The 26,772-nt window shown below is 34.2% G+C and overlaps 1 protein-coding gene across 10 annotated transcripts in view; it reads right to left on the bottom strand.

Annotated features, from left to right (window-relative positions):
• Nucleotides 1-26,772, bottom strand: part of Ccdc88a (coiled-coil and HOOK domain protein 88A) — a 144,289-nt gene that overhangs the window by 104,727 nt on the left and 12,790 nt on the right. For all 10 annotated transcript variants that reach the window (XM_004867264.4, XM_021246335.2, XM_021246327.2 and 7 more), the window contains exon 3: nt 11,579-11,687. In XM_004867264.4, the coding sequence (XP_004867321.1) occupies nt 11,579-11,687 (109 nt within the window). The remainder of the gene's footprint in view (nt 1-11,578; nt 11,688-26,772) is intronic.

The raw sequence follows: 26,772 nt of genomic DNA, 5'->3' as shown, positions 1-26,772 counted from the left end.
TCAGTGAAGATCTAACACCAATACACCTCAAATTCTTCAATGAAACAGAAAGGGAAGGAATACTACCAAACTCATACCTGGAAACTAGCATTACCTTAATTCCAAAACCAGACAGTAACTCAAATGAAAATCGAAACTACACGCCAATCTCTTAAATTAACATAGATGCAAAAATCCTCAACAAGATACTGGCAAACAGAATGCAGCAAATCATTAAAAAGATCATACAAATGACCAAGTTGGCTTTATCCCAGTGATGCAAGGATGGCTGAACATGTGCAAATCAATAAATAGAATATATCATATAAACAGAAGAAAGGACAAAAATCACATGATCACCTCAACAGATGCCTTTGACAAAATCCAACATCCATGCATAATTAAAAAAAAACAGGTATAAGAAGAAACTTATCTCAGTATGATAAAAGCAATTTACAATGTGCCACCATCACATTACATGGGAAAAATCTGAAAGCTGTTCCTCTAAAACCAGGAACAAAAAAAGGGTGTCCATTCTCATCATTCCTATTAAATATAGCACTTGAAATTTTAGCCAGAACACTCACAAAAGAGAAAGAAATAAAAGAAACACATATAGGAAAGAAGGAAGTCATTTATCGTTATTCACAGGTAATACGATTCTTTAGAGAAGAACCAAAAAAGTCCATCAAAAGACTGCTAGAAGTAATAATCAAATTCAGCAATGCAGCAGGATACAAAATCAACACACAAAAGTCAACAGAGTTCCTGTACAACAACAATGAACCCACCAAAAGAGAAACGAGAAAAACAATCTCATTCACAATAGCTTCAAGAAAAATTAAATACTTAGGAATTAAACTAATCAAGGAAGTAAAATACCTCTATAATGAAAACTACAGTACTCTGAAAAAGTAGATCAAAGAGGACATCAGAAAATGGAAAAATATACCTTGCTTCTGAATAGGAAGAGCCAATATTGTCAAAGTGGCCATACTGTACTACAAAAATGGATATAGACATTTAATGCAATCTCAGTCAAAACACGAACAGCATTCCTCACAGAACTAAAAAAAAAATCCTCAACTTTATAAGGAGCTGGAAGAGATTCAGAATACCAAAAGAAAACTTGGGCAACAAGAGCAAAGCAGGAAGCACAACAATCCCACATTTCAAATTATTATGAAGATATAGTGATTAAAAAAGAGCACAAAACAGACATGCAGATTAGTGGAACAGAATGTAGAAACAACCCCAGGCACATCCACCCATCTGGTCTTGGACAAAGGGGCAAAAACCATACACTGGAAGAAAGCCTCAGTAACAAATGGTTCTGGGAAAAGTGGTTATACTCATGCCGAAGAATGAATCACTGACCATGTCCTAAAATCAAAACGCATCAAAGATCTAAAATACGAAAAAAGAAACAATCTTCTGGAAGATAAAATAGGTAAAACTTTTGAAGACATAAGTATACATAAGGACTTTTAGAACAGAATCCCAAACTGCACCAGGAATAATATCAAGAATCAAAATTGGGCCATAGGAGGTGAGCTGCTCCCAGGGCACAAGAGGAGGCTTCCAGGCCACCACACCACTCCCACCAGCACACAGGAGGTGAGCAGAGCAGGCGCCAGCAGCACCCTCCCCTCCTGACCACCACTGAAATGAGAAGACTCATAAACAAGTATCAAAACCAGACTTCCAGATCACCTACAGCAACCCCAAAGAGAAACGAGATGGAACACTGACACTCAACCACCTGGACTCCCTGAACTGGCAATAAAAGAGGATCTGGGAAAAAGGAAATCAGAAATAATTTCTCACATAACAGCAGAGATTGTGCTCACAGTGCAAAACATGATTAATAAATCTAGAGAGGAGCTCAGGAACATGAAGGAATCCTAACACAGGAAACAATTGAAATCCATAAAACAGATGCAAATAGATTTCCAGGAGATTAAAAACTCCATCGAAAGTCTACACAGCAGAATGAGCCAATGTGAAGACAGAATTTCAGATGTAGAAGACAAGATTGCAATTAGTGACCAGGAAAAGAAAAATTGCATTAAAATTGTAAGGGATCACGAGAAATCAATCCAGCAGCTGCTAAACGATGCAAAGAAGAATAACATAAGACTAATTGGAGTTAATGAAGAAACAGGAGAGAGTGAAGATGACAAAAAAACTGTTCACAGAAGTGATGGCAGAAAACTTCCCAAGCAGGGGAAAAGAACTTGACATACAGATAAGTGAGGCATATAGGATTCCAAAGAGCCTTGATCAAAAAATATCTACACATAGGCTTATAATTGTTAAGATTCCAGAAACCCAACAGAAGAACAAAGTTCTACAAGCAGTGAGAGAAAAGAAACAAATCACAGACAAAGGAAAGCCCATCAGAATCACAGCGGACTTCTCAATGCAAACCCTCAAGGCAAGAAGAGCTTGGAGTGACGTATTTTTTCAGGCCCTAAAAGAAAACAGCTGCCAACCCAGATTGATGTATACTGCAAAACTGTCTTTCAAAATTGATGGAGAAAGAAGATACTTTCATGACAAAGAGCACCTTAGGAACTTCATGAACACCAAACCAGCACTCCAAAAAATTTTAGACAATATCCTAGGAAAAGAAAACAAGTATCACAATGCCAGGAAGCCCAGCAGAATGAATCCATCAGGCGTGACAAGAAATTAAATGCAAAGGGGGAGATTCCAACAAAAAGAAAAAGTCATGACCATAAGTCAATATGTATGAGTTATAAGCATCAATGTTAATGGTCTCAATTCACCAATCAAAAGAAATAGACTGGCAGAATGGGTCAAGAAGCAAGATCCAACAATATGCTGCATACAAGAGACACATTTAATTCAAAAAGAAACTCATAGACTGAAAGTGAAAGGGGGGAAAACAATATTCCATGTGACAGGAACCCGAAAAAGAAAGCAGGAGTAGCTATCCTCTTTGCAGATCAAGTGGATTTCAAATGAAAATCTGAAACACTCTGGTCCCAAGAATTTCAGATAAGGGATACTCAACTTGCATGTACAATTCTATTGTGAACATGTGTTTTCATTCCTCTCAAGTAAAATCTTAAGAACAGGACTGTTGGTTCTTAACAGCAATACAAGAAATTTCTATATTGTTTTCCAAAATGGTTTTATCATTTTACAGTCACATTAGCAGTATTAGAAAGTTCTAAGTGGTTCACACCTAAGCTGACATTTATTCTTTTAAAACTTTTAACTTCATCTCCCTAATGAGTGCATAATTCAATCTTGTTATTGTACTGATTAGCATTTTTCTGATTCTAGTGTTGCACAGCTTTCCTTGTGCTGTACTGGCTATTTTTTAATTGGATTGTCTATTAATGAGCAGTAAGAGTTCTTTATATAGTCTGGTCATAGGTGATATGCATTATAAATATGGTCTGTTTAAGGACTACGTTTCATTTTCTTAACGATGTCATTTAAAGTTCTAAATTTTGATGGAATCTCATTTCTCAATTTTTTTCTTTTATACATCATGTTTTTTGTATCCTAGGAAATTCTTGCCTACACTAAATTCATAAACATTTTCCCTTATAATTTCTTCTTAAAGTTTTATAGTTTTAGTCTTTCATATTTAGGTTCATAGATCCTTTCAAGTTATCTTTATGTATGGAAATAAAGGGTCAAGGTTAATTTTCTATATACGGATACCAGGTGTTCTAGGGCCATTTGCTGAAAACACTATCTTTTCCTCTGCTCTTGAATTGAGTTTATGTTCTATAAAATGTTAATGTTAAAGAATCTTTCAAAACTCAGTGGACCATATATGCATGGTTCTATTTCTAGATTCTTTGTTTTATTCCAATGATCTATATGTCTTTCCTTATACCAACACTGCCTTGATTACTATAGCTTTAGAAGAAGTCTTAAAATTAGGGACTAAACGTCTTCCAACACTTTTTTTTTTCCTTTTTCTTTTTACTTTTCTAGGTCCTTTGTACTCCTACATAACTTTTAAATTTCAATATCCAATTCTTCATTTATAGCAAGTATACACAGACCTGAATTTTTATATATACCTTGTATTTTCTAATCCTGCTAAATTCAAATACAAGTTCTAGGGGCTCTTAGAGATTTCTTAGTATTTTCTCTGTAGATGATCATTTCATCTACATATAAAGATTTTGCTGGCCTGGGATTTAGCTCAGTGGTTCCGGCGCCTGCCTCGCAAGCGCAAGGTCCTGAGTTCGATCCCCCTACCAAAAAAAAAAAAGATTTTGCTTCTGCCTTGCCAATCCTATGCTACTTGTTTCTTTTTATTGCCAGACTATTTTGGTTTGGGCCTATGTTTCAAAGTTTAATGGACAGATGAAGAGTAGGCATATCTACCCTTGTTCCCCACCTTAGGGAGAAAGCATTGTATCTTCTCCATTCATATACGGTGTTTTTGCTGAAAGTATGGAGTACATGTCTTTGATCTGTAGAGAAGGTTTGGTTCTACTTCTAGTCTCCTGACAGCTTTTCCCATGAATGTAGAATTTGGTCCAATATTTTTTCTCCAACTACTGACAGGATCATATGGCTTTTTCCTTTCCTCTGTTGAAATGATGACTTTTGGGGGTGGATCTTCCAAAGCTGAACCAACACTGCCATCCCTATAACAAAACAACTTTCTATATACTGCCAGATCTGACTTCTGTTTGTTTTGTTAAACAAATTTCTATCTATGTTAATACGTTTTTCTTCTATTATCTTTATCTAGTCTTAGTATTAGCACAATCTTGATTTCCTAAAATGAGGGGAGAAGTGTTCCTTCTTTTTTCTGCTTTATATGGTTTTTTTTTTTGCTTTAAATGTTTGATACAATTTATCAGTTAAAATGTATATGAGCCTGTTGTTGTCATATAGGTAGGTTTTCAAGCTAGGAATAAACTTTCTTTAATAGGTGCTATTCAAATTTTATATTTCCTCCAGAGTTAGTTTCATTAATTTGTCTTCCAAGGTACTTCCTAGAAGTTCTCAGATTTTTGTAATATACTTTCTATATCCTTTTAAATTCTCTAAAATCTGTGGTAATGTCTCCTAGATCTTGATATTGTAATTTTAAAAATGTATAATTGATATTGTGTAATAGGAAGAAAAGGTCTAAAGAAGAAGGGGAAGTGGGAGGGGTAGGGGAAAGGAAAGAAGGGAAAAGAAAAAATATAAGAAAAGGAAAAAAATGGAAACAAAATCTTTGCAAATAGGGAAAGGTGGAGGGGGTGAAGGGAGGGCAGGGGAATGGGAAAAAATAAGAACCAAGATCTCATGTAATGGTACAAGGTCCCAATGATGAATGTAACTGTATTTTATACTCAAAATGTACCAATAAACTTAATGGGGGGGAAAAAATAAAAACTTCTGCACATCAAAGGAAACAACAAACAGTCAAAAGACAAACTACAGAATGGGAAAAAATTTTGCCAGCTAATCCTCAAGAAGAATACTAATATCTAAAATATATAAAGAACACAAAAATCAGGCCCCCCCAATAAAATAAAAGACCTAAATTAAATATGGGAAATTTAAATGAAAAGACACTTTTCAAATACATGAAAAATGTTCAACATCATTGACCACAAGAGAAACGCAACTTAAAACAACACTGGAACAACACACTTCTGAATAACCAATGGGTCACAGAGGAAATTGAAGAAGAAATTAGACAGTTCCTACAATTAAATGACAATGCCAATACAACAGATCAGAATTTATGGGACAATGAAAGCAGTCTTATGAGGGAAATTCATAGCAGTGAATACGCATATTAGGAAAACAGAGTGAGCTCAATTAAACAACCTGATGCTGAACCTCAAGCTTCTAGAAAAAGAAGACCAGGACAAACCCAAAGCTCATACAAGGGAGGAAATTATGAAGATCAGACCAGAAATCAATGCAATGGAGACTAAGAGAATGATACAAAAAAATCAATGAAGCCAAGAGTTGGTTCTTCAAAACAATAAACAAAACTTAGACAACCTTATCAGAAAAAGGAAAGAAAAGGCCCAAATCCATGCAATTGGGAATGAAAACGGTGAAATCACAATGGACCCAACAGAAATCCAGAGGATCATCAATATTTTCTTTGAGAACCTATACGCCAATAAGATGTATAATACAGAAGAAACAGACAGATTCCTAGATATATTGAATTACCAAAGTTGAATGAAGATGACCTAAAAATTCTAAACAACCCAATATCAATCAATGAAATTGAACATGTAATTAAAAACTTACCAACTAAGAAAATCCCAGGTCCTGATGGCTTCACTGCTGAATTCTACAAGACATTCACAGAGGAACTACTGCCACCATTGTTTAAACTCTTCAATGAAATTGAAAGGGAAGCAATACTCCTAAATTCATTCTTGGAAGAAGCATTACCTTGATCCTCAAAGCAGAGAAAGACCCAACCAAAAAAGAGAACTATAGGCCAATCTCACTAATGAACATAGATGCAAAAATCCTTAATAAGATAATGGCAAATAGAATGCACAAGATCATCAAGAAGATCATACACCCTGATCAAGTGGGATTCATTCCAGGGATGCAGGGATGGTTCAACATATGCAAATCAATCAATGTAATACACTGTACCAATAGACCCAGGTACAAAAACCACATGATCATATCAATAGATGCAGAAAAAGCATTTGACAAAATCCAACAGGCATTTATAAAAACCCTACAAAAAATTGGAATAGATGGTCTCTAACTCAATCTAATAAAAGCCATCTATGAAAAACCAACAGCCAATATCATACTAAATGGTCAAAAACTGAAATCCTTCACACTCAAATCAGGAACAAGACAAGGATGTCCACTATCACCACTCTTGTTCAATATAGTTTAGGAAATATCAGCCACAGCAATTAGACAAGAGAAAGCAATAAAAGGAATAAAGGTAGGAAATGAAGAAGTCAAATTGTCATTATTTGCAGATGACATGATACTCTATATAGAAGACCCCAAGAACTCCACCAAAAGTCTTCTAGATTTAATAACCAAATTCAGTAAAGTAGCTGGATACAAGGTCAACATACAAAAATCAACAACTTTCCTCTACACGAACAATAGACTCACTGAGAGAAATAGGCCAAACAATTCCTTTCACAATAGCATCCAAAAAAACTGAAATACCTAGGAATCAACCTAACAAAAGAAATCAAAGACCTCTTCTCTAAAAACTATAGCACTCTGAAAAGAGAGATTGAAGATGTTATCAGAAAATGGAAAGACATCCCCTGCTCCTGGGTAGGAATGATCAACATAGTGAAAATGGCCATACTTCCAAAACTGCTATATAGATTCAATGCAATCTCAAATGAAATCCCAGAAGCGTACTTCATGGACCTTGAGAAAACAATCCAAAAATTAATTTGGAACAAGAAGAGACCCAGAATAGCAAAAGCAATTCAAGGTAACGAAGAGACATGGCAGGGGGTATTACAACTCCCAACTTGAAACTATACTACAAAGCTAATGTGATAAAATCAGCATGGTACTGGCAAAGAAACAGACCTGAGGACCAGTGGAGCAGATTAGAAGATGCAGAAACAACTCCAGACACACTTAGCCACCTCATCTTTGACAAAAGAGCCAAATACCTTCACTGGAGGGTGTTTAAAGATAGTCTCTTTAATAAATAGTGCTGGAAATGGTGCTGGAAAACTGGGTTTCAACTTGCCAAACATTAAAACTAGACCTGCATCTCTCACCAGGCACTAAACTAAAATTGAAATGGATTAAAGATCTAAATATTAAAACAGAAACACTGAACCAGCTGGAAGAGAGGTTAGGAAGAACTCTTGAAGACATTGGTGTAAGAAAAGATTTTATGAACAAAACCTCAGTTGCCCGTGAACTAGCACAAATAATCAACAAGTGTGATCCCTTCTTACTAAAAAGGTTCTGCACAGCAAGAGAAACCACCAACAGTGTGAAGAGACAACTCACAATGTGGGAAAAAATTTTCACCAGCTGTCCCTCAGACATAGGTCTACTATCTAGAATCTACAAAGAACTTAAAAAAATTAGACCTCCCAAATTTAAAGACCAAATCCAAAAATGGGCACCTGAAATGAACAGACATTTCTCAGACAAAGAAGTAGAAATAGCAAATAAACATATGAAAAAATGTTCAACATCACTGGTCAACCGACAGATGCAAATGAAAACAACACTGAGATTCTACCTCACCCAAGAAGGAAAGGCTGCTATCATGAAATCAACCAGTAACAAATGCTGGCGGGGCTGTGGGGAAAGAGGAACCCTGCTCCACTGCTGGTGGGAGTGTAGACTGGTGCAACCACTATGGAAATCAGTATGGAGATACCTCAAAGAACTAGGACTGGAAGTCCCATTTGACCCTGCTATTCCCCTGCTGGGTATCTTGCCCAAAGAATTAAAAGAATCATACACAGTGACATATGTGCACCCATGTTCATAGTTGCACAATTTGTAATGGCTAAAACTTGGAAGCAACCCAATTGCCCATCAACTTGAGACTGGATTAAAAAATGTGGTTTTTTAATAAAATGGAGTATTACTTAGCCATGAAGAAAGAGAAACTAGAGACATTTACAGCTAAATGGATGCACATTGAGGCGATACTCTTAAGTGAAATAAATAGGACACACATGTAAATACCGAATAGTTTCTCTAGTGTGAGAAACTGAAAGTGTAAATAAGGACTAAAAGGTATAATAGATAATGTGAAACAGGAAGAAAAGGGGCAAAGGGGAAGTGCAAGTGGGAGGGGTAGGGGAAAAGAAGGGAATTGAATTAATATAAAAAAAGAAAACAATGGAAACAAAGTCTTTGTAGATAGGGAGGGATGGAGAGGTTGAAGGGAGGGCAGGGGAATGGGGAAAAAGTAAGAACCAAGATGGATGATGTAAAGGTGCAAATTTCCAATTACGAATGTCATTACATTGTATATCTTAAATGTGCCATGAAAATCAAGTAAAAAAGAAGAAACAACATTGGGATTCTATCTTATTCCAGAAAGAAGTGCTATTATCAAGAAATCAAATGAAACAATATTAGCAAGACTGCAGGAAAAAAGGAACCCTCCAACATTGTTGGTGGGAATGTAAACTAGCATAACAAGTATGGAAAGCATGGAAAGCTTTAGTATGGAAAGCAATACATTTTTTCCTCAAAAAAATAAAACAAGAGGTTCAGGGATTTAGCTCATTGTTTCTGCTGCCTGCCTTGAAAGCGCAAGGTCCTGAGTTTGATCCCTGTTACCAAAAAACAACAACAACAACAACAAAACCACAAGAAATTTCATTCAACTTAGCTATTCTCCCTCTAGGTATCTTCCTGAAAGAGTTAAAGAGAGCATATTAGTGATATATGCATACCCATTTTTATGGTGATACAATTCATAATAGCTAAATCTTGGAAGTGGCTTGAATATCCATCAACAGATGAATGAAGAAAATGTGATATATACACACACACACACATATATATACACACACATATGTATATGACCTACTTTTCTTGGCTACTGAATTTTATTAATCTCCAAATGTTGCTTATTATCACAGATTATAAGAAAAACCCTGAAAAAGTATATGCTTTCTATAGCAACTACATTATTGATAGAATAGCTGTTTTTTAATATAAGTGACTTTAAACCACACAAGCACTTCCTAATACATTTTAGTTTCCTGATTGTAAAGTTCTCTTCTTTTTCATCTCAAATGAGTCAGACTGTTATTTTAATGGTGGCTGAAGAACTACTTTTTTCTTATTTAAACTGCAGCCAAGAGAGTTGTACAAAATACTACCTTTCACAGAATTCTAGAAATTAAGTCAGATTTTTAAATTATAAACTGTATCTTCTGATACTCAAATTCAATATTCCTCCTTCACAGGAATAAAAAAATAAGAAAATAAAGAACTTAGGTATTTTTATGTAAAAGCTATAATTTACTTCTTTGCTGACAGAAAACTTTTGGATATTCATTTGCAAGATAAAAAAAGATGTCTGCTATAGATCAAATGATTATTTGAAAAGCTCTGAATTGCCATTTAATAACAAAGTGTATGTTAAATTTCTGATAATCTGTTACTAATTACCTCTACTGTGACTTCTCACTTTACTACTTCATTGTCTATATTATTTATCACAATCAAAATTATTGGATTTAGTTGTTTTGTTGCTGTTATCCCTCTACCAGAAACATTAGTTCAGCGAAAAATAGAGACATACTGTAGTACAGCTGATGCCATGTACAATGACTGGCGTTCAATAAATGGAAGAGGGAAAATATGAATGACATCTTAATTTGTACTGGATTTTTGTATTTTCTAAGTGACTAAAATAAAACAATGCTGACTTTTAAATTTACCTATCATTACTGACAAAGATATATTCAAATAATGCCTCCTCTTATCCTTTCCATCACTAACAGTTATCTTAGCAAATTAGGTCAATTTTCTGTTGTCTCTGAGAACCATTTTTGCTATATAACCCCAATGCTTATCAACCTATGAAAAATACTTTTTTGGAGACATAACACATTTGAATTCTAACTCAGATTTACTTTCCTTTGGTGAGCCAAAACAATCAAAATGTACTAAAACATTTCATTGCAAATATTTTTTTGAGGCATGCATAGAAACACAAGAAAACCCTTTAGTAGTTCTGGAAAGACTTTCATTTTTAAAAGTTTTAAATTTTTCCAAGAGATAGATAATCCAAGGGTAAAGAGAACTGCATTGATTTGGATGTTGTTAACTCAAACACAAAACAACAATAAAAAAGATTTTTTTATTTAGCACTGGGGATTGAAACTAATTCTTCTGTATGTTTATTAACTCCAGAGACAAAATTAATAAATCCAAGCCAACTAATTATTAACAAATATCAACAAATCATACAAACCAGTTTAACTAAAAATCAAAACCAAAGAACAGATTACTTGAAAAGTACCATGGTTGGAATTTAAAAGCATAACTCACAAATAAAATAAAGTACAGGTAAAATTAGAAAATGCATAGTATTTAAAAAATATATCAAACCTAAATTTGTGTAAAATAGTGATTCTTAGAGACATTGGTAACCTTAAGAATATTTATATTAGTCAGGCATTATGACACTTGTGTACAATCCCAGCAGCAGGAGGCTGAGGCAGAAAGACTGAGATTTCAAGCCCAGACTGAATGGACTAGTGAGACCTTGTCTCAACAGTAACAAGAATATTCATATTTAAAAACTTAAATATGAATCCATTTTAAGTTTCTTAAATCAATAAAAATCACACTTTTCAAAAGCTTAATTAAAATAGGTTAAGAGAATGTTGCACTATACAAGTTGTCAGGAAACTCAGAACTGATTTTAAAAATACATAAAATGCAGTAATCATTTTTAAAAGTAGACAATTATGAAGTATTTGCTTATATCTTTAATATTTGTAAGAATCTCCAGCAAATAGACTAGGACCTGGCATATAATATTTGTTAGATGAGTTAGATGAATGATATTATACAACATAACAATGTAAATATGTAATTTATCACTTAAAATACCAGATTTTTTAAAAGGACCACTTACCTGGTAATAAAATTTTATCTGTCTCACCAAAATGGATAGATTATGAATTCTAAGTGAAGCATCATTGTTGACTTTTTTATTTACTCTCTGATTCTCCAATTTAGGATTACTGTAAGAAATTTGAAAAATATTTTAAAATTACATCGAAACATTACTAACATTAATATAATACAGTTTTCTTTAAAAATTATGTATTTGTATGCAATAACTGATTATACAAAAGGAGTCATTCACATTACTTTGATATATATTCTGTGCTTCTAATAAATATAAATGAAATGAAAACCCTCTTATTTCCTTTGAACATATATTTCCAAGCCCCCAAATAACCAAGAAATCGAAATATGGGCTAATAACCTAATAAATATTCTTTAAATCAAGAAGATAAAATATACACTAATAATCCAATAAATATTATTTAACCTTACTCAGCAATGGGGATTATATTTGAGCAGGCAATGTCCCAGAAAAAATTAAAAAGTGAAGTGGATAACACAGGTTAGTATTCTTTTTTTTTGTAACAGGGATTGAACTCAGAACCTTGCGCTTGCGAGGCAGGCATTGGTGCCACTGAGATAAATCCCCAGGCTGTTGGGTTAGTATTCTTATGTGGGATAAATTTTATAGATTCAAAGAAAGCAAAGGGCTAAATAATTGTGAGGATACAGAAATTGATGTAGAATGTTAATTCAAGTAAAAGTGGTGGCATCAGGACAGAAGATTGAAGCCAGGATACAAGCATGTATGAGAGCTAGTTGCTCACAAGGGCCAAAAGGCCAAATTGGAGAAAGACTGTCAAGTGAAATAGCAGATATAAACAAGATACCCTATGCAAGGGTTAAGTCCAGAAGATCAGAAAGCAGGAACATAAGCAGTTGCTGGGACATTCCTTACAACCACCCTGTTTTCTCACACTCCATTACACTCTTAATGCATTGTTTCCTATGTAGTTAGAAAGAAGACCCTACTGTGTCCAGAAAGAATATTCAGATTACAGTGAGAACCACTACTTTATTTCTCCTATTCTCCTGCCAGCACTCCCAATATTTTGTTCTTTTCCTCCTCCAACCACACAATCAACACGCAAACCTTCAACCACACAATCCCCAACCTTAGATCAATGCAACCAGCTACACTGAGACTGTTCACAATACTAGGTGAAAAAATTACACATACAAACTAAACTACAGTGGGAAAAAGTAACTTGGGTGTGGTGGTATATACCTGTACTCCCAGAACTTGTGAGGCTGAGGCAGAAGGACTGCCACAAGTTTCAGGCCAGCCTGGGCTACATAGTGAGTTCAAGGCCAACCTAAAATATATAGTAAGACCCTGTCTAAAAAAAAAGAGTAGGTATCACATAAAGTAAAGAGGGCAAACTTGTCCTCTTGCCACAAAAAACTGAAAACAAAAACCTAGAAAACAAGGACAAAACATGAAAAATTGTTTTAAGACTTTGGAGAGCAGGTAATACAACGCTATATGTAGCTGGGTTCTCTCTAGTGGATAGTAATACACTTTCCAGAATACAGTATAGGGCCCAAGTCTCACTGAATTCAAGAAGGTAAAACTTGGGAGTTCAAGGAGGTAGAACTGACTGAAACATCAAGAAAATAATACCAGAGAGTGGGATCTACGCTAACAAAGAGCTCCAAAACTCTGTCTTTCAGATTCTGGTTAAATACTAAATTGTACATATATTCCCTAAGGCTAACCAGAAAACAAGTACCAAAAAAAAAGAAAAGTAACCTAAACAATCCCCAAAGCACAATAAGTGCAGAGAGGAATTAAGACTTCTGATTGGCCAGAGCCAAAGAGAGACCTTCATGAACATTCAAAGCAGTTAGTAGAGACCTCAGGACAGTCATATCTAAGAATTAGGACTAACTAGTGGGTATTTAAAAACTATTCAAGAACCTCCCCAACAAAACTTAAAAAACAGCTTTGATGTTACCAAACTGATGCAAGGAACTCATTTGCCATTCTTTAAAAGATCCAAGCATTTAACAAACTAATGATCTAAATGTCCAGCATAAAATAAAAATTACAAAAATACAAAACAAAACAAAAAATGTGGTCCATAAGCAAGAATGCAAATAAAAATAGTCAATATGACAGACTCCAAAATGAAGGAGAAAATGAAAATAACAAACAAGGACTTCAAAACAGCTATTACAGAGCTAGGGGTGTAGCTCAGTGGCACAGCATGTGCCTAGCTAGCATGTGTGAGGACCTGGTTCAGTCCCTAGCATTGGAGAGTGATAGAGAAGGGAGGGGGGAGGGAGAAAGAGAAGGAAAATAATATAATTCAGTCAACATAAATATACTAAAGGGTTTAATGAAAAAATGAATACCATGTAGAGAGGAATGAAAACTTTAAAAATGAAACTTCTAAAGCTTCAAAGTATAATATCCAAAATAACAAAATCGCACAAAGTTCATAGCAGATTAGAATCTGTAATAAAAGACCAGTGAATGTGAAGACAAAGCGAGAAAACAATTCTAGGAATCATGAATACAGAAAATTTTTAAAAGCTGAAATGAATGGAGATAAGTAATCTATGGGGCAATATTAAACTTACAGAAGTTACATGATCTATTTCTTGAGCCACCTAAGAATAAACTGTTGACCTGATACCCAATAATACCACTCATGTTCCCTTGCTTGCCCCAATAATGAATGAATGTCCTTTATGGGAAATGAATTCAGTTCAGAATTATACTTTGCATTTAGTAGTCTGAAGTACAGTACAGTTGTCTGAATCTGTAATCTCTTTCAACCTGAAATAATTTCTCAGCCTTTACTTGAACGAAGTTAATGAACTGGATACTTTAGAAGGTAACATGCCAGTTATTTTACAGAATTCCCTTCAATCGGATTTATCTGATTAGACTGTGTCTGACTCAAAACTAGGCTCAGGTTACACATCTTTCATAAAAAAAAAAAAAAAAGAGAGAGAGAGAGATGTTGGGTTCTTTTCAATGTTATACTAAAAGGTAGTACATGACTGTAATTTATCCCATACTTTTAATAACTAGATTGAAGTGGGATTTATTGGTATCCTCCATGATAGTTACTATTTTCCTTTAATATTTATTAAGTATTTTGTGAGGAAATACTTTGAAACTATGTCAACAACATGTGCCTCATCAAACATCACATTTATTTATTTAATTATTTTTATCAGTACAGACTCGTGTTTCTCAATGATATTTAATGGTTATAATCTATTACTACTGTATAATTATTTTGATATTCAGTGTGTGCTAAACATGGCCAAGCTTTACTCCCTTAAGCTGATTTCTATGTTTTCTTGCTAGGTCCTCATCACCCTTAAAAAGTATCTTCTTTCTTTCTGACACTAAATGTTCCAAGGGCCATCTTTTACTTTCCCTACTCTAACACTGAATAACCACTTCTCCATTTCAGTAAACAATGGTATTTTGAAGCCAATGGTCAAACCCTAGATAGTTAACTGAGATGTTTCTGTTATCAGGATATGTTAATGGGTAGATCTAGGGGAAATATCTATGTTTACATTTTGAAATCCATGAGTTCACACCAATACTTCCAATTCCACAACCAAAGTACTCGTTTAATTTTCCTTCCTTTCCAAATGTGAACTCTTTTCTCTTACAGTGAAAAACCTTGTTTCCATTATCCCTAACATATTTATTTCATCAATACCCTATGTATAACTAATCTAACATCACTGTCACACCCTAACCAATCCTTCACCCCATTTGCATTTGGGAGTCCTCATTCATCTGTGACATCCCACATCAAGCCATCCCTGTGCAGAACACTCTACTCACCCATTCATGCTCTAATTTCCCACACTGGATAGTCCCTCATTTATGTTATTCTATCAAATTAGCTAAGGTTCTGATAACCTATATTGGTCATCCCTCTCCTCTCCAAATGGATACCTTTTCCCAGGCTCTGAATCTACACACCAGGGTACCTCTCCAAACTAATTTGGATTTCCATTCATCACACCAGGTTAACCCTCCTTACGCATGCTCTTAATCCAGTCAGGCTTCAACATACCACATGGTCTTCACAAAGCTCAGGCTAATGCCCTACAATAGCCATAGCACACTCCCCTTCTGCATTTCACTGTCTTTGGGTTCCAACATCCTGTTCTGTATGTACAGCTCTATGTGGGAACCTTTCCTTTGGCACTATTGTCTAATTTGCTCTATACTACTTTATGGCTTGAGGACAAACCATTCAGGAAATGAAAAGGAAAATGGAAAAACAGTATTTCTTAGCTTCATGGGAGGAGTGAGGAACAGCACATAGAAATGTACAATAAAGAAACAATCACCCACAATTAACCACTTTCAGCAGTGGTTTGCTTCTAGTACTTTTCTCTGAGCATAAAAATAATTATATCAGGGGCTGGGAATCTGGCTCAGTGGTTCCACCGGCTGCGTCACAAGCGCAAGGTTCCAAGTTTGATCCCCGGTACCCCCCCAAAAAAGTATCAGTAATATTTGTTTATATATTCCTTTAAAAATAATTAGAATACTACAGATGAAACCAAACTATCCCTTGACAACCCCCTGCTATACAATGCCCTCTTCTCTTACCACATATATATTAGTATGCGTGTTAATAGAAAATACCTACTTTTTTCTCCCTTTGGTGCCAGAGATTCAACTGGGGGCTTTGCACAGAAATACCTGATTTTAATATGTATAGTGTAAAGATATATGTATCATTCTATAATGTTTTTTCATGTTATCATACTTCTTGAGGTCTATCCATTACAACTCATATAGATCAAATTCTTTGCTACCAAGTGTACTACTTGTTTTCTATTCATCTATTGACAGATATTTAGATTATTCCTAAACTTCATTATTACACAATGCAGCAATGGGAATTCTGTTTTCCTTGTAAATACATCATATTTCTGCAGAAAAAGATAACTTCTGGGTCACAAGGTAAATGCATTTTCATCTGATTTACATACCACTCACAATCCACTTTCTAGCATTCTTTTAACACTTTATACTATTAAACTACTATCAAGCACTTGTACTTTTTCTTTGTATATCCTTTTATTGGTACATTTTAGGTGTACAATATAATGACATTCATCATTGGAAATATGTACCTTTACATAATCTCTTGGTTCTTATTTTTCCCCTTTGCCCTGCCCTCCCTTCAACCCCTCCATCCCTCCCTATTTACAAAGACTTTGTTTCCTTTGTTTTCATTTTCTCATATTAATTCCATTCCCTTCTTTCCTTTCCCCTACCCCTCCCACTTTCCCTTCCCCTTTGCCCCTTTTCTTCCTATTTCACATTATCTATTATACCTTTTAGTCCTTATTTACACTTTCAGTTTCTCACACTAGAGAAACTATTCGGTATTTACACGTGTGTCCTATTTATTTCACTTAAGAGTATCGTCTCAATGTGCATCCATTTAGCTGTCTCTAATTTCTCGTTTTGATGGGTGAGTAGTACTCCATTTCATAAAAAACCCACATTTTCTTTATCCAGTCTCCAGTTGATGGGTATTTGGGCTGCTGTTTCCAAGTTTTAGCTATTACAAAGTGTGCTGCTATGAACATGGGAAGCACTTGTACTTCTATGTTCTGAGAATTCTACACCATTGATCATGAGAATCTTTCATGTTTATGGACCATTTTAATTTCCTCTTCTATGAACTGTCTATATTTATTTGCCTTGAATATTACCTGCTTTTCTACTGAATGTTAGGTTTTACTAGTGATTTGTAGTGTATATATGTAGGTATGTATGTATATGTATGCATTAATTTAGGTGTTTGCAAGAAAATTCTTTTTTTTTGATACCAGGGATCGAACTTGAGACCTTGCACGTGTGAGGCAGACGACGGAACCACTGAGCTAAATCCCCAGACTCAGAAAGTTAAATCTTTAAACGAAAACAAATGAATAATTAGACAGGAAACAAATCAGGAAAAATACCAACAAGAATTTTGCGGCAGGGCCAGGGATTTAGCTCAGTGGTTCTGCCGCCTGCCTTGCAAGCGCAAGTCCCGAGTTCGATCCGTAGTACCACAAAAAAAAAAAAAAAAAAAAAAAGATTAACTTTCTGCATATTTATTTTTTTTAGGTACCAGGGATCGAACTTTCAGTTGGTTGCAAAGCAGCCTTCTACAGTACTGGGATTAGAGGCATTGCTCCTGTGCTGGGCTTTATTCCATATTTTGATGTCTGGATTAGAGGCATTGCTCCTGTGCTGGGCTTTATTCCATATTTTGATGTCTGGTATAACAAGACTCTCTTGTTAAAATTATTTTGCAAATCATCTAAATTATTTATGGTCCTTGACAATTTTTAGGATCGGTTTTTCACATTCTTCATAAACAAGCAAATACTCTGCTAGGATTTCAACTGGAATCATAATCTAAAAATTAAAGGGAGAACTGACAACTTTAAAGCACTGAATCTTCCTACTGATGAGCAAAGTATATCTGCCTATTCACTTGGCTTTCCAATAATTTTCTTTATTGGAAATAAAATTACTTATGTGAACAACTTTTTAAATAAAATAGTAACTTCTTTAGAATTTTCTCCAGGAAAGTTTGTATTAGAAGAATTATTCTTAGATGCTTTACAGTTTTTGCTATGAAATAAATATATTATTTAAAAAATACTTGCTAGTGGGAAATTACTAATATGAATTTGATCAATTTTTGTGTAAATGTTCTTTAGTAACTATTCTAAACTTTAGTATTCTAATACGCTGGCTGCTGGTGCTCTTAAAGGTCCTCTTGAATATAATTTGTAGCACTTCCACATATTGATAATCAATTATCCCAACACCATTTCCTAAAGAGCTTATCATTTAGCCCTGATCTCTATGATATAACACGTTCCCATTTAAATACAGGTCCACTTTTGGAGTCTATCCTCTGCCATTAACCCATCTGTCTATGCCTAGATGTCTTGTGCTCATAGGTGGAGCTTTTGGAAGGTTACTGAATTATGGGAACATTATAGGTGACTTGCTCTTAGGAGGTGGGGTTTGGTTAGAAGAGGTGGGTCACCAGGTCATCAGCTAGAAGGGCATATCTCACTTCCCTATTTCTCCCTTCACTCTCTCTCCTTCTGGCTGCAGCTTTCCTCCACCACAACTTCTACCATGTCTTTCTGCTTTGGAGTCTGCACTCATGGTGTGAAAACTCTACAAACTGTGAGCCAAAATAAACCTCTCCTTTAAGTTGTCGGCTATTGTGTTTCAGCAATAAGAAATGTGACTAAGACATCCTATGACCTTAAAAGCCTTTTTCTATACTACTACAGTTTTATTGTTTACTCCATTTTACCATGTCATGCCCTTCTCCTTCGTTGTTTTATTTTTTAAATTGTCTTGGTTAATCACATATATTTTTCTATGACTGTTAGGGTATCTATAAAAGTTTTATGAAAAAATCTCAGATTGAGATTTAATTAGTAAAATTATTTGCTTAAAAACTGACATTTTACTGCTATCAATAAAACAGAAAATTTCCCAACAAAGGTCTTGTACATTTGTGTTTTTTCTTACTTGGGTTTTTGTTACTTCTGTGAATTAGATTTTTTCTATTACACTGACTACTTGATTACCGCTAGTGTAAAATAGGAAAACTATAGTTTTTTAAAGTTGAACTTCTAATTAACTACCTTTCAAAACCCAGTTTTCAGTTCATTTTCTTTTCCAGGTTATAGGAGGGGAATCATACCATCAATAAATGACTATTTCTTCTAATCTGACATCTCATTTATATTTCTTTACTCACTGCATTAATAATAATGGAGGTAACAACCTTATCTTGATCTCAAATTTAATGGTGTTGCTTTTTAATATTTTATCATTAACACATGATATTTACTATAATTTTCTGATGAGTATCTTCTGTTATGGTTTGTTCCCCACAAACTATGTGTTAAATTCTTAGTCCTAAGCTTGGTACCATAGGGAGGTGTTAGAACTTTAAAAAGTAGTGCCTAGTGGAAGGTCTTAAGTCACTGGAGGATATGCTTGAAGAATATAATGGACCCTTGAAATTCTTCTTCCTCTCCTTTTGGTTCCCAGCTACTATAAGGTGAGCAGCTTGATCCACCATGCACTCCATGCCATAATTTTCTTCTTCTCCTCAGATACAAAAGCAATTTATCCCTGTTTCCCTCCATATCTGAATGGTTGCTGAATTCCTCTTCTATATCCAAATAGATGCTGAATTTTACCCAGTTTTCCCTAAATATAATGTTCTGATTTTTCTCCTTGAATATGCCAATTGTAGGGAGTTATACTGTACAGTTTTTAAATAACCATCTTTAAAAATCCTAGACTGTATTCTCTCTCAGACCCACCCCCATGGAATAACTATTTTCCTTTCTTGTACATAATTCTATCATAGATCTTTTCATATTTAACTGCCCTTTGGACTCTTATTTTTCGCACTACACTGTAAGCCCCTTCACAGAGGGACGATATCTTACTGACACTGTTATTTCTAAAAATTAGCATGTTTCCTAACACAAATATTGTTTAAATCAATAAAAATAAGAATACACAAGCAGAGGCTAAGCATTTTTTAAATTGTTGCTAAAACAAGAGTTACGACATTCCCCAAATTAACAATACATTTGGCAACCTGGAAGAGATACCTGCTCTGCCTAAGGTTTCTGTCTCAAAGTTCAGTTAAATAACAGAGTCCTAAATTTCAGTTTGAGATGTACAGAACAAGCAAGAATATTAGTAAGGCAGGCTAAATCTGATTATGACTTACTTATGCTTACTGCAAGGGAAATAATGAATATAGTCAGAATAGCCCAAGGCAAGTGAGAACGTAAATGGAAAAATGGGCCTCTGAAGTGAAAAGCACCAACCAGAGCTAGTTATAAAAACAAAGAGACTATATCATAGAAGTCAGATCATGTTTCAGGCCAAACAAAGACAAATAGCAGCATCATCAGGAATTCATGGTTAAAAACTCAGTTAAAGGGAAAATTTTGATTTCATGTAATCTACTGCGGTACATTTTTAGTCAGTGAGTTAAACACATACTCACTGAGTACCTACAACACTGGCCATATTACTTAATGTATAAAAACTTGGTTTGGCAAGCTATCATTGTGGAAAAAAAGTATATTTGTAACTTGGAAACAGAGTAGGAACAATTCTACTAACAAAAATGTTAAGTCTAACTACAGTTTCATGAAGAATCATAGATATTCAGTAAACACTTGGATCTCTAGCCTTCTTTCATCTTTTTATTTTACTATATATTTGAAGCTCCTTAATTACCTCTCACCCATGACTGTTTCTATTCATACAATGATAACATTTAGACCTAGAAAATACTTTAGTGATACCTAGTTTCACTGTAAATCAGAAAATCAAGTCCAAATTCATAATCTTAGGATCCTAGAGCTTTTTTCTTTTACTGTATAATAGACTCTTCCCTTACAGGATCATTTAGGAGAACAGCCTGATGATAGGTTTTAGCAATGTTACCTATAAAACTCATGTGTACAATAAATCATTGTTTTATTATGTTTGAATATATCCCCAATTCAGTTTTCATAGTGAGTGACCAAACTGAAAATAATCATTTTCTTTCTTCCTTTCTCCTTTTTTTGGTGCCGGGGACTGGACCCAGGGCCTTGAACATGCTAGGAAAGTGTTCTACCACTAAGCTATACACCCAGCCCCAAATGCTTCATTTTTTCTTTGTCACCAGTTCATCACAGTGATATTTTATTATAGACCTGAGTATTTAAATCTAGCAACAAAGATTTAACATTACTACAGAAAATGTATATAAACTAAAATCCATACATATTTATAGCAAGTCCATTACCACATGACAATATATAATTTGCATTATATTTTAGAATGTAGACTATTTTAATAAACTTGTGATTTCATTCTGCTTTAACAAATATTACAATGTAAATACTATCTTTGTGACACAAAGTTGTTATGAAGCTTCTGTTTTCTTTAAGGTGATTATTTTTTCAATAAAATATTCCTGTTTTTCTGTGGTACTAGTGATCAAATCCAGGATTTGCACATGCTAGATCAGTGCTCCATCACTAAGCTATATCCCTCGCCCTCAAAGAAAGTTTTAAAGTTTCTTTTTAAATTTTTCATCCAACACTACTGCATAATATCTCAAAATTTGTTCACTTATTGTGACGTCTAGTCTTCTAAGAATTAGCAAGTTTTCAGAATTTAAATTTTTTGGTTTGGTTAAAATCTTTTAAGAATTTTTTGGTAAAAAAATTGTAAATTTTATATTAATTTTTTAACTTTTAGGAAAAACTACTTTTAACAAGATAATTCTGAGTATACAAAACAGGGATTTTGGTCTTAGTTTTTATATACTAATGACCTCAGATGGAACTATCTTAGAAATATGAAGGAAAATGAGAAATGCAACTTAAGATGGAGAAAGTCTTTCAAAAAACTGATGGAAAAGTACTTTAATATCTATAACTCATCTTATACTCCAAAGGGATCTTTAAGAGACATGAAAATTTTCTAGATCCTTTTATAAAACTGTGCTGCCCTATGCAAATCTTTGAAATGAGTACCTCAGAATGAAGGAGATTTCTATGATTTGGTAGACTCATTAAGAAATCTGACAGAATAGTATAGTTATTTGTTTTAACAGGCTAATATCTAGCCTCCAGTTTTAAAGCCCCCAGTTTCAATTTCTAATCTACCCTGTACCTAATTGGATGCTACTTTAGTATGAAAACAGAACCAAAAAGTCCCTACTTCTTTAGAATCATTGGATATTACATCATAGTCTATTATAAATTTTCTAGACTTGGAATCTAGGATAACAAGCATGCTAGGCATGAATCTAGGAAGCAATAAACTTTCAATTATAAGGCTCAGATTTCCACACTTGATGCACGACTAATCTGAGTAAGGGTCATAATGACATATGTTAGGATCAAAGAAAACAAACCCTTTCACCCCAAGGATATGATCTCTTTATGTGAGAAAAACTGCTTTCAGGTGTATCCTGAGTTCCACCACTATGAAAGATAGCTAAGTGTTTAAGGATGAACTTACAGAAAAGGGTGCAAAGCAAGACGATTAGTAACTTCGGGAAAAATACCTAATTTTGCAGTAAACATTCTATAGTTATAATAATATAGATACTGATTACTGACTTAACTTGTGATAACTATATGAGATGGACAGGGTAAAGAGAAATACAGACAGAAGCATAAAGGTAAGATAAAATCTTATGTACCATTATCAAGTTAACAGATGTCTAAAAAGGTATAAATCAATAAACAGTGTAAGCATCATACATATATATATGACTAAAGAAAAATAACTGCTTAAAAAAACTTATGTCTTTATTTTACTCTGGACAATTGAACTAAAATGTCTGAAAAGAGCAGTGATCTGCCAATTTTCCCTCTAAACCTTTTGGTATTTTGCATCCACAAATATTTTTGCTTCATGATGCCTGTTCATTTTTTTCACTTATAGAGAAAATATTAGCTAATATTTTAGCTAAAACCTAGGATTCAATGCCAGGATTTTAGAGTCCTAAAATATGGAGCAGATTAAGCATAAACTAAAATTTAAAAAATTTTGAAAAACAAGGTAAAAAATATTATGTATAAAAAGAGTGACCCTCATATAAAAACACTCCCATTGCTGTTAAGATATATATATATTTTTTTTTTTTTTTGTACCGGGGATTGAACTCAGGTCCTTGCGCTTGTGCAGCAGGCAGCGAAACCACTGAGCTAAATCCCCGGCCCCAAGATACATATATATTTTTAAAACTCCAATATAGTAACTGAAATGGATGACTCCAGAAGTCTCTAAAACTAAATTAAGTGTTCTAAATATCCTGCTTTTCATTTTAATACTTAAAATGGTAAACAAAAGCTAAGCCAGAATAATTATAATTAATGAAATTTTATAAGGCTGTTTTTGAAAGCATACCTTTTTTTCTGCAAGAACATACCTTTGGAAATGACTTTTTTCTAAAATAAAAAAATGAGCTATTAAGTGATATACATATAACATGTTCAATGTGAACAAGTTCCTTTCTAATCACACAGCTATTTCCAAGGCAACCCAATCTCAAAGATGAAAATGAAAAAATGTTTGTGGCAAATAGCCTAAGAATATAGTTCGTATCTGTCCAGTCAGAAGTTAAATGCAACATGGCAGTAAAAGAGAGCCTCAAGCAATTTCACATTTATAAATGATCTATTTATGACAAGGTACATTCATTATCTACTACTGTACACACACACACACACACACACACACAAATTTTAAATTAGGAGAAAAGATGAAGGAAAAGTTAGCAATTTTGCAACACTAATAGTCTAAGATTTGGTCCTCGCATAACCAAGGATTATGTCTTTACTTACTGACTAATATCTATGAGAAACAGAAATCTGATCATTTTAATGGCTTTCTGCTCTTTTATCTAGAGTACAAACCTATTGTGTGTCCTAGTGGACCATCTGTTCTGGCTGGTGCTTAAGTGGTTGTAGTTAAGCACCATCAGTGTCTTTGACACATGAGTTCATGATTCTGATCATGCCACTGTAATTTTAAAATGTTGTACAGAAGTTTGTTTTGAGATATTTTAATCATAACTATATATCATTTACATGTTTCCTTTATGAAATAACCGGGTAATTAACTACCCACTACCATTAAGGGCTATCTAAATTCACTACCATTAAGGGCTATCTAAATATTAAAGAGTATCTTTTTCTTGAGTATAATCAGGCAGATGAGTGGCTTTTAAAAAATGTATCCCTTCAATTTAATTCTTCCCTTTTCTCAGCTCACAAACTCACCCTGCATGATAGATAACAATACATCTTGATGCTACAGTAATTTTTTTTAATCTACAGAATATTTTCACAAATATTGACTAGTTTGATCTTCACCATGACTAAACAGTCATTCTTGGAGAGGTAAGCAAATACAACACAGAGATTAGAGACACAGTCCCCCTGATGTATTTATTCTCATAATTTTACACAGAGTTACCTGTTCAAAAGTTGAAGAAAAATATATTTTCTAGTTAGCTCAAGATTTAGCTAGCAGTATACCACAACAGACACTGATTTAACAAGCAATGCTTTAATTTAAAAACTGCAAAATGAACACAAAAATAATAAAAATCTAAGCTATACATACACTTTAGTTTTACCCCAAATAGATAAAATGGCTGAAGACCACCTTTTACTTCTTAAAGAATAAGTCAAAATGAGCCCTTAAATATTAAGAAGCTAACAGTTCTCTAACTTTTTTGCTTCAGAATTCCTTTCTAACTCTTAAAATTATTGAGGACCCACTAAAAAGCATTTGTTTATGTGAGTTATATCTATATTTACTATACTAGAAATTTTAAATTTAAAAACTTATTAATTCATCTAACAATAATAAACTTATTGTAATGTTAACAAAGAGCATTTTTGTAATAGATAACTAATTTTTCCAAAACAGAAAAAAAGGTTGGGAAGTGACATCCTTTTACAACTTTGTAAGTCTTTTTAGTGTATGGTTTAATAGAAGATAGGTAGATTCTTATTTAATGTGATACATTGTTTTCCTCAGTAATAGGTACTTTCTTAATGATTAGATTTACTATGGACTATAAAACCTTATTAATGAACATTTTTTACTTTGTTTGACTTTAAAATCCACTGGTCTAGAGCTGGGGATTTATCTCAGTGGCAGAGTGCCTGCCTCGCAAGTGCAAGGTCCTGAGTTCGATCTCCGGTACCAAAAAACAAATCTACTGGTCTATCTGGCTCATTGAATGGACATATGTGGACTTCTCAACATCATACATTGTTACTTTAAAAATATTGGTTCTTTGAGTTATACAGCTCTTCCAAATGTAAGAACATTATATTATTCAACATTTAAAAATCACACTGATTAACACCACCTGTGATCTCATTAGAAATTTCTTTAATTACTGAGAAGCTGCCAAGGTCATGTTTTCTATAATTCAAATTTTATCACTGACAACAAATATAATCAGTTTCCTTGAAGTGACAGGCTCACTTTAATTATTTTTGAAAAAAAAAATACCCAATACTCATGTCAGTTGTTATTTCAAGTAAAAAACAGTATTCCACAAAACAGTCTTGTTCAGCTGCAATTCAAAAATTCATGAGCATTTTCTAATGTTCACACTTGACTGTGCAACCAAAGTGTTTTATACATATTTCCCATTTTGTCTCATAAAATATTAGAAAGACATGTATAGATTCAAGTCCAATAACTTCCACTGCTTGATCAAGGGCATTTGGGGGGGGGCGGGTACGGGGATCGATCTCGGGTCCTTGCGCTTGCGCAGCAGGCGACGAAACCACTAAGCTAAATCCCCAGCTATCAAGAACATTTTTAAATGAAATGAGATTTTTATGTTCAACCTTTACTTTATTATTTTTATGATACCCAGGACCGAACTCGGAACCTTGTGCCTGCAAGGCAGGCGGCAAAACCACTGAGCTAAATCCCCAGCCCTAAGATTTATTTTTTAACTGCAAAAGAATGTAACAGCTACCAGACCTGTACAATTTGGTGCAGCTGTTTGATCACTTACCCATTGTCCTCAGACCTTAAGGCAGGGTCACAAAGAGTCAAAAGCATTTGTTTTCACTTGTTCTACTCAATATTCTAGAACAGTACAGTATTTGCTCTGGATTCAGTCAGTCCTACAGACTCAAGAAATCCCAAGGTAGGCTAATGTGCAGTTACGTATTTCCCTTAACCATAGACAGACTTAACTACTATAGCTTTTACTTCTATACTACTACCTCGGCAGAGCAGGGATTCTTAACCTGAACTCCCTTCTTCAGGTAATTTAAATAGTTCCCTTGACTAAATACTGGTGACAGGTATCCCTGTCAATTTTTGAGAAGGAATGAAGCTCTCAAAAATGAAGACAACTTTTAAATGATATTTTCCAAAGTATAATCTCTTCTAATTAATCAACCAACATAAATATATAGTCATAGAAACTTACTGCTAATAAGAAGCTTTTCAATTTGACAAGAACATTTTTTAAATCATCAATTTCTCTAATATTAAAAAAAAGCCAGGCCTAGTGGTTCATGACTATAATCCTGGCATTTAGGAGGCTGAGGCAGGATTGCAAGTTCAAGCCCAGCCTCAGCAATTTAGTG

The sequence above is a fragment of the Heterocephalus glaber genome, unplaced genomic scaffold, assembly GCF_053883595.1.
Source record: "Heterocephalus glaber isolate CG9 unplaced genomic scaffold, H.glaber_assembly_v1.0 deba00001457, whole genome shotgun sequence".
NCBI lineage: Eukaryota > Metazoa > Chordata > Mammalia > Rodentia > Bathyergidae > Heterocephalus > Heterocephalus glaber.
This window is presented reverse-complemented; position numbering and strand designations above follow the sequence as displayed.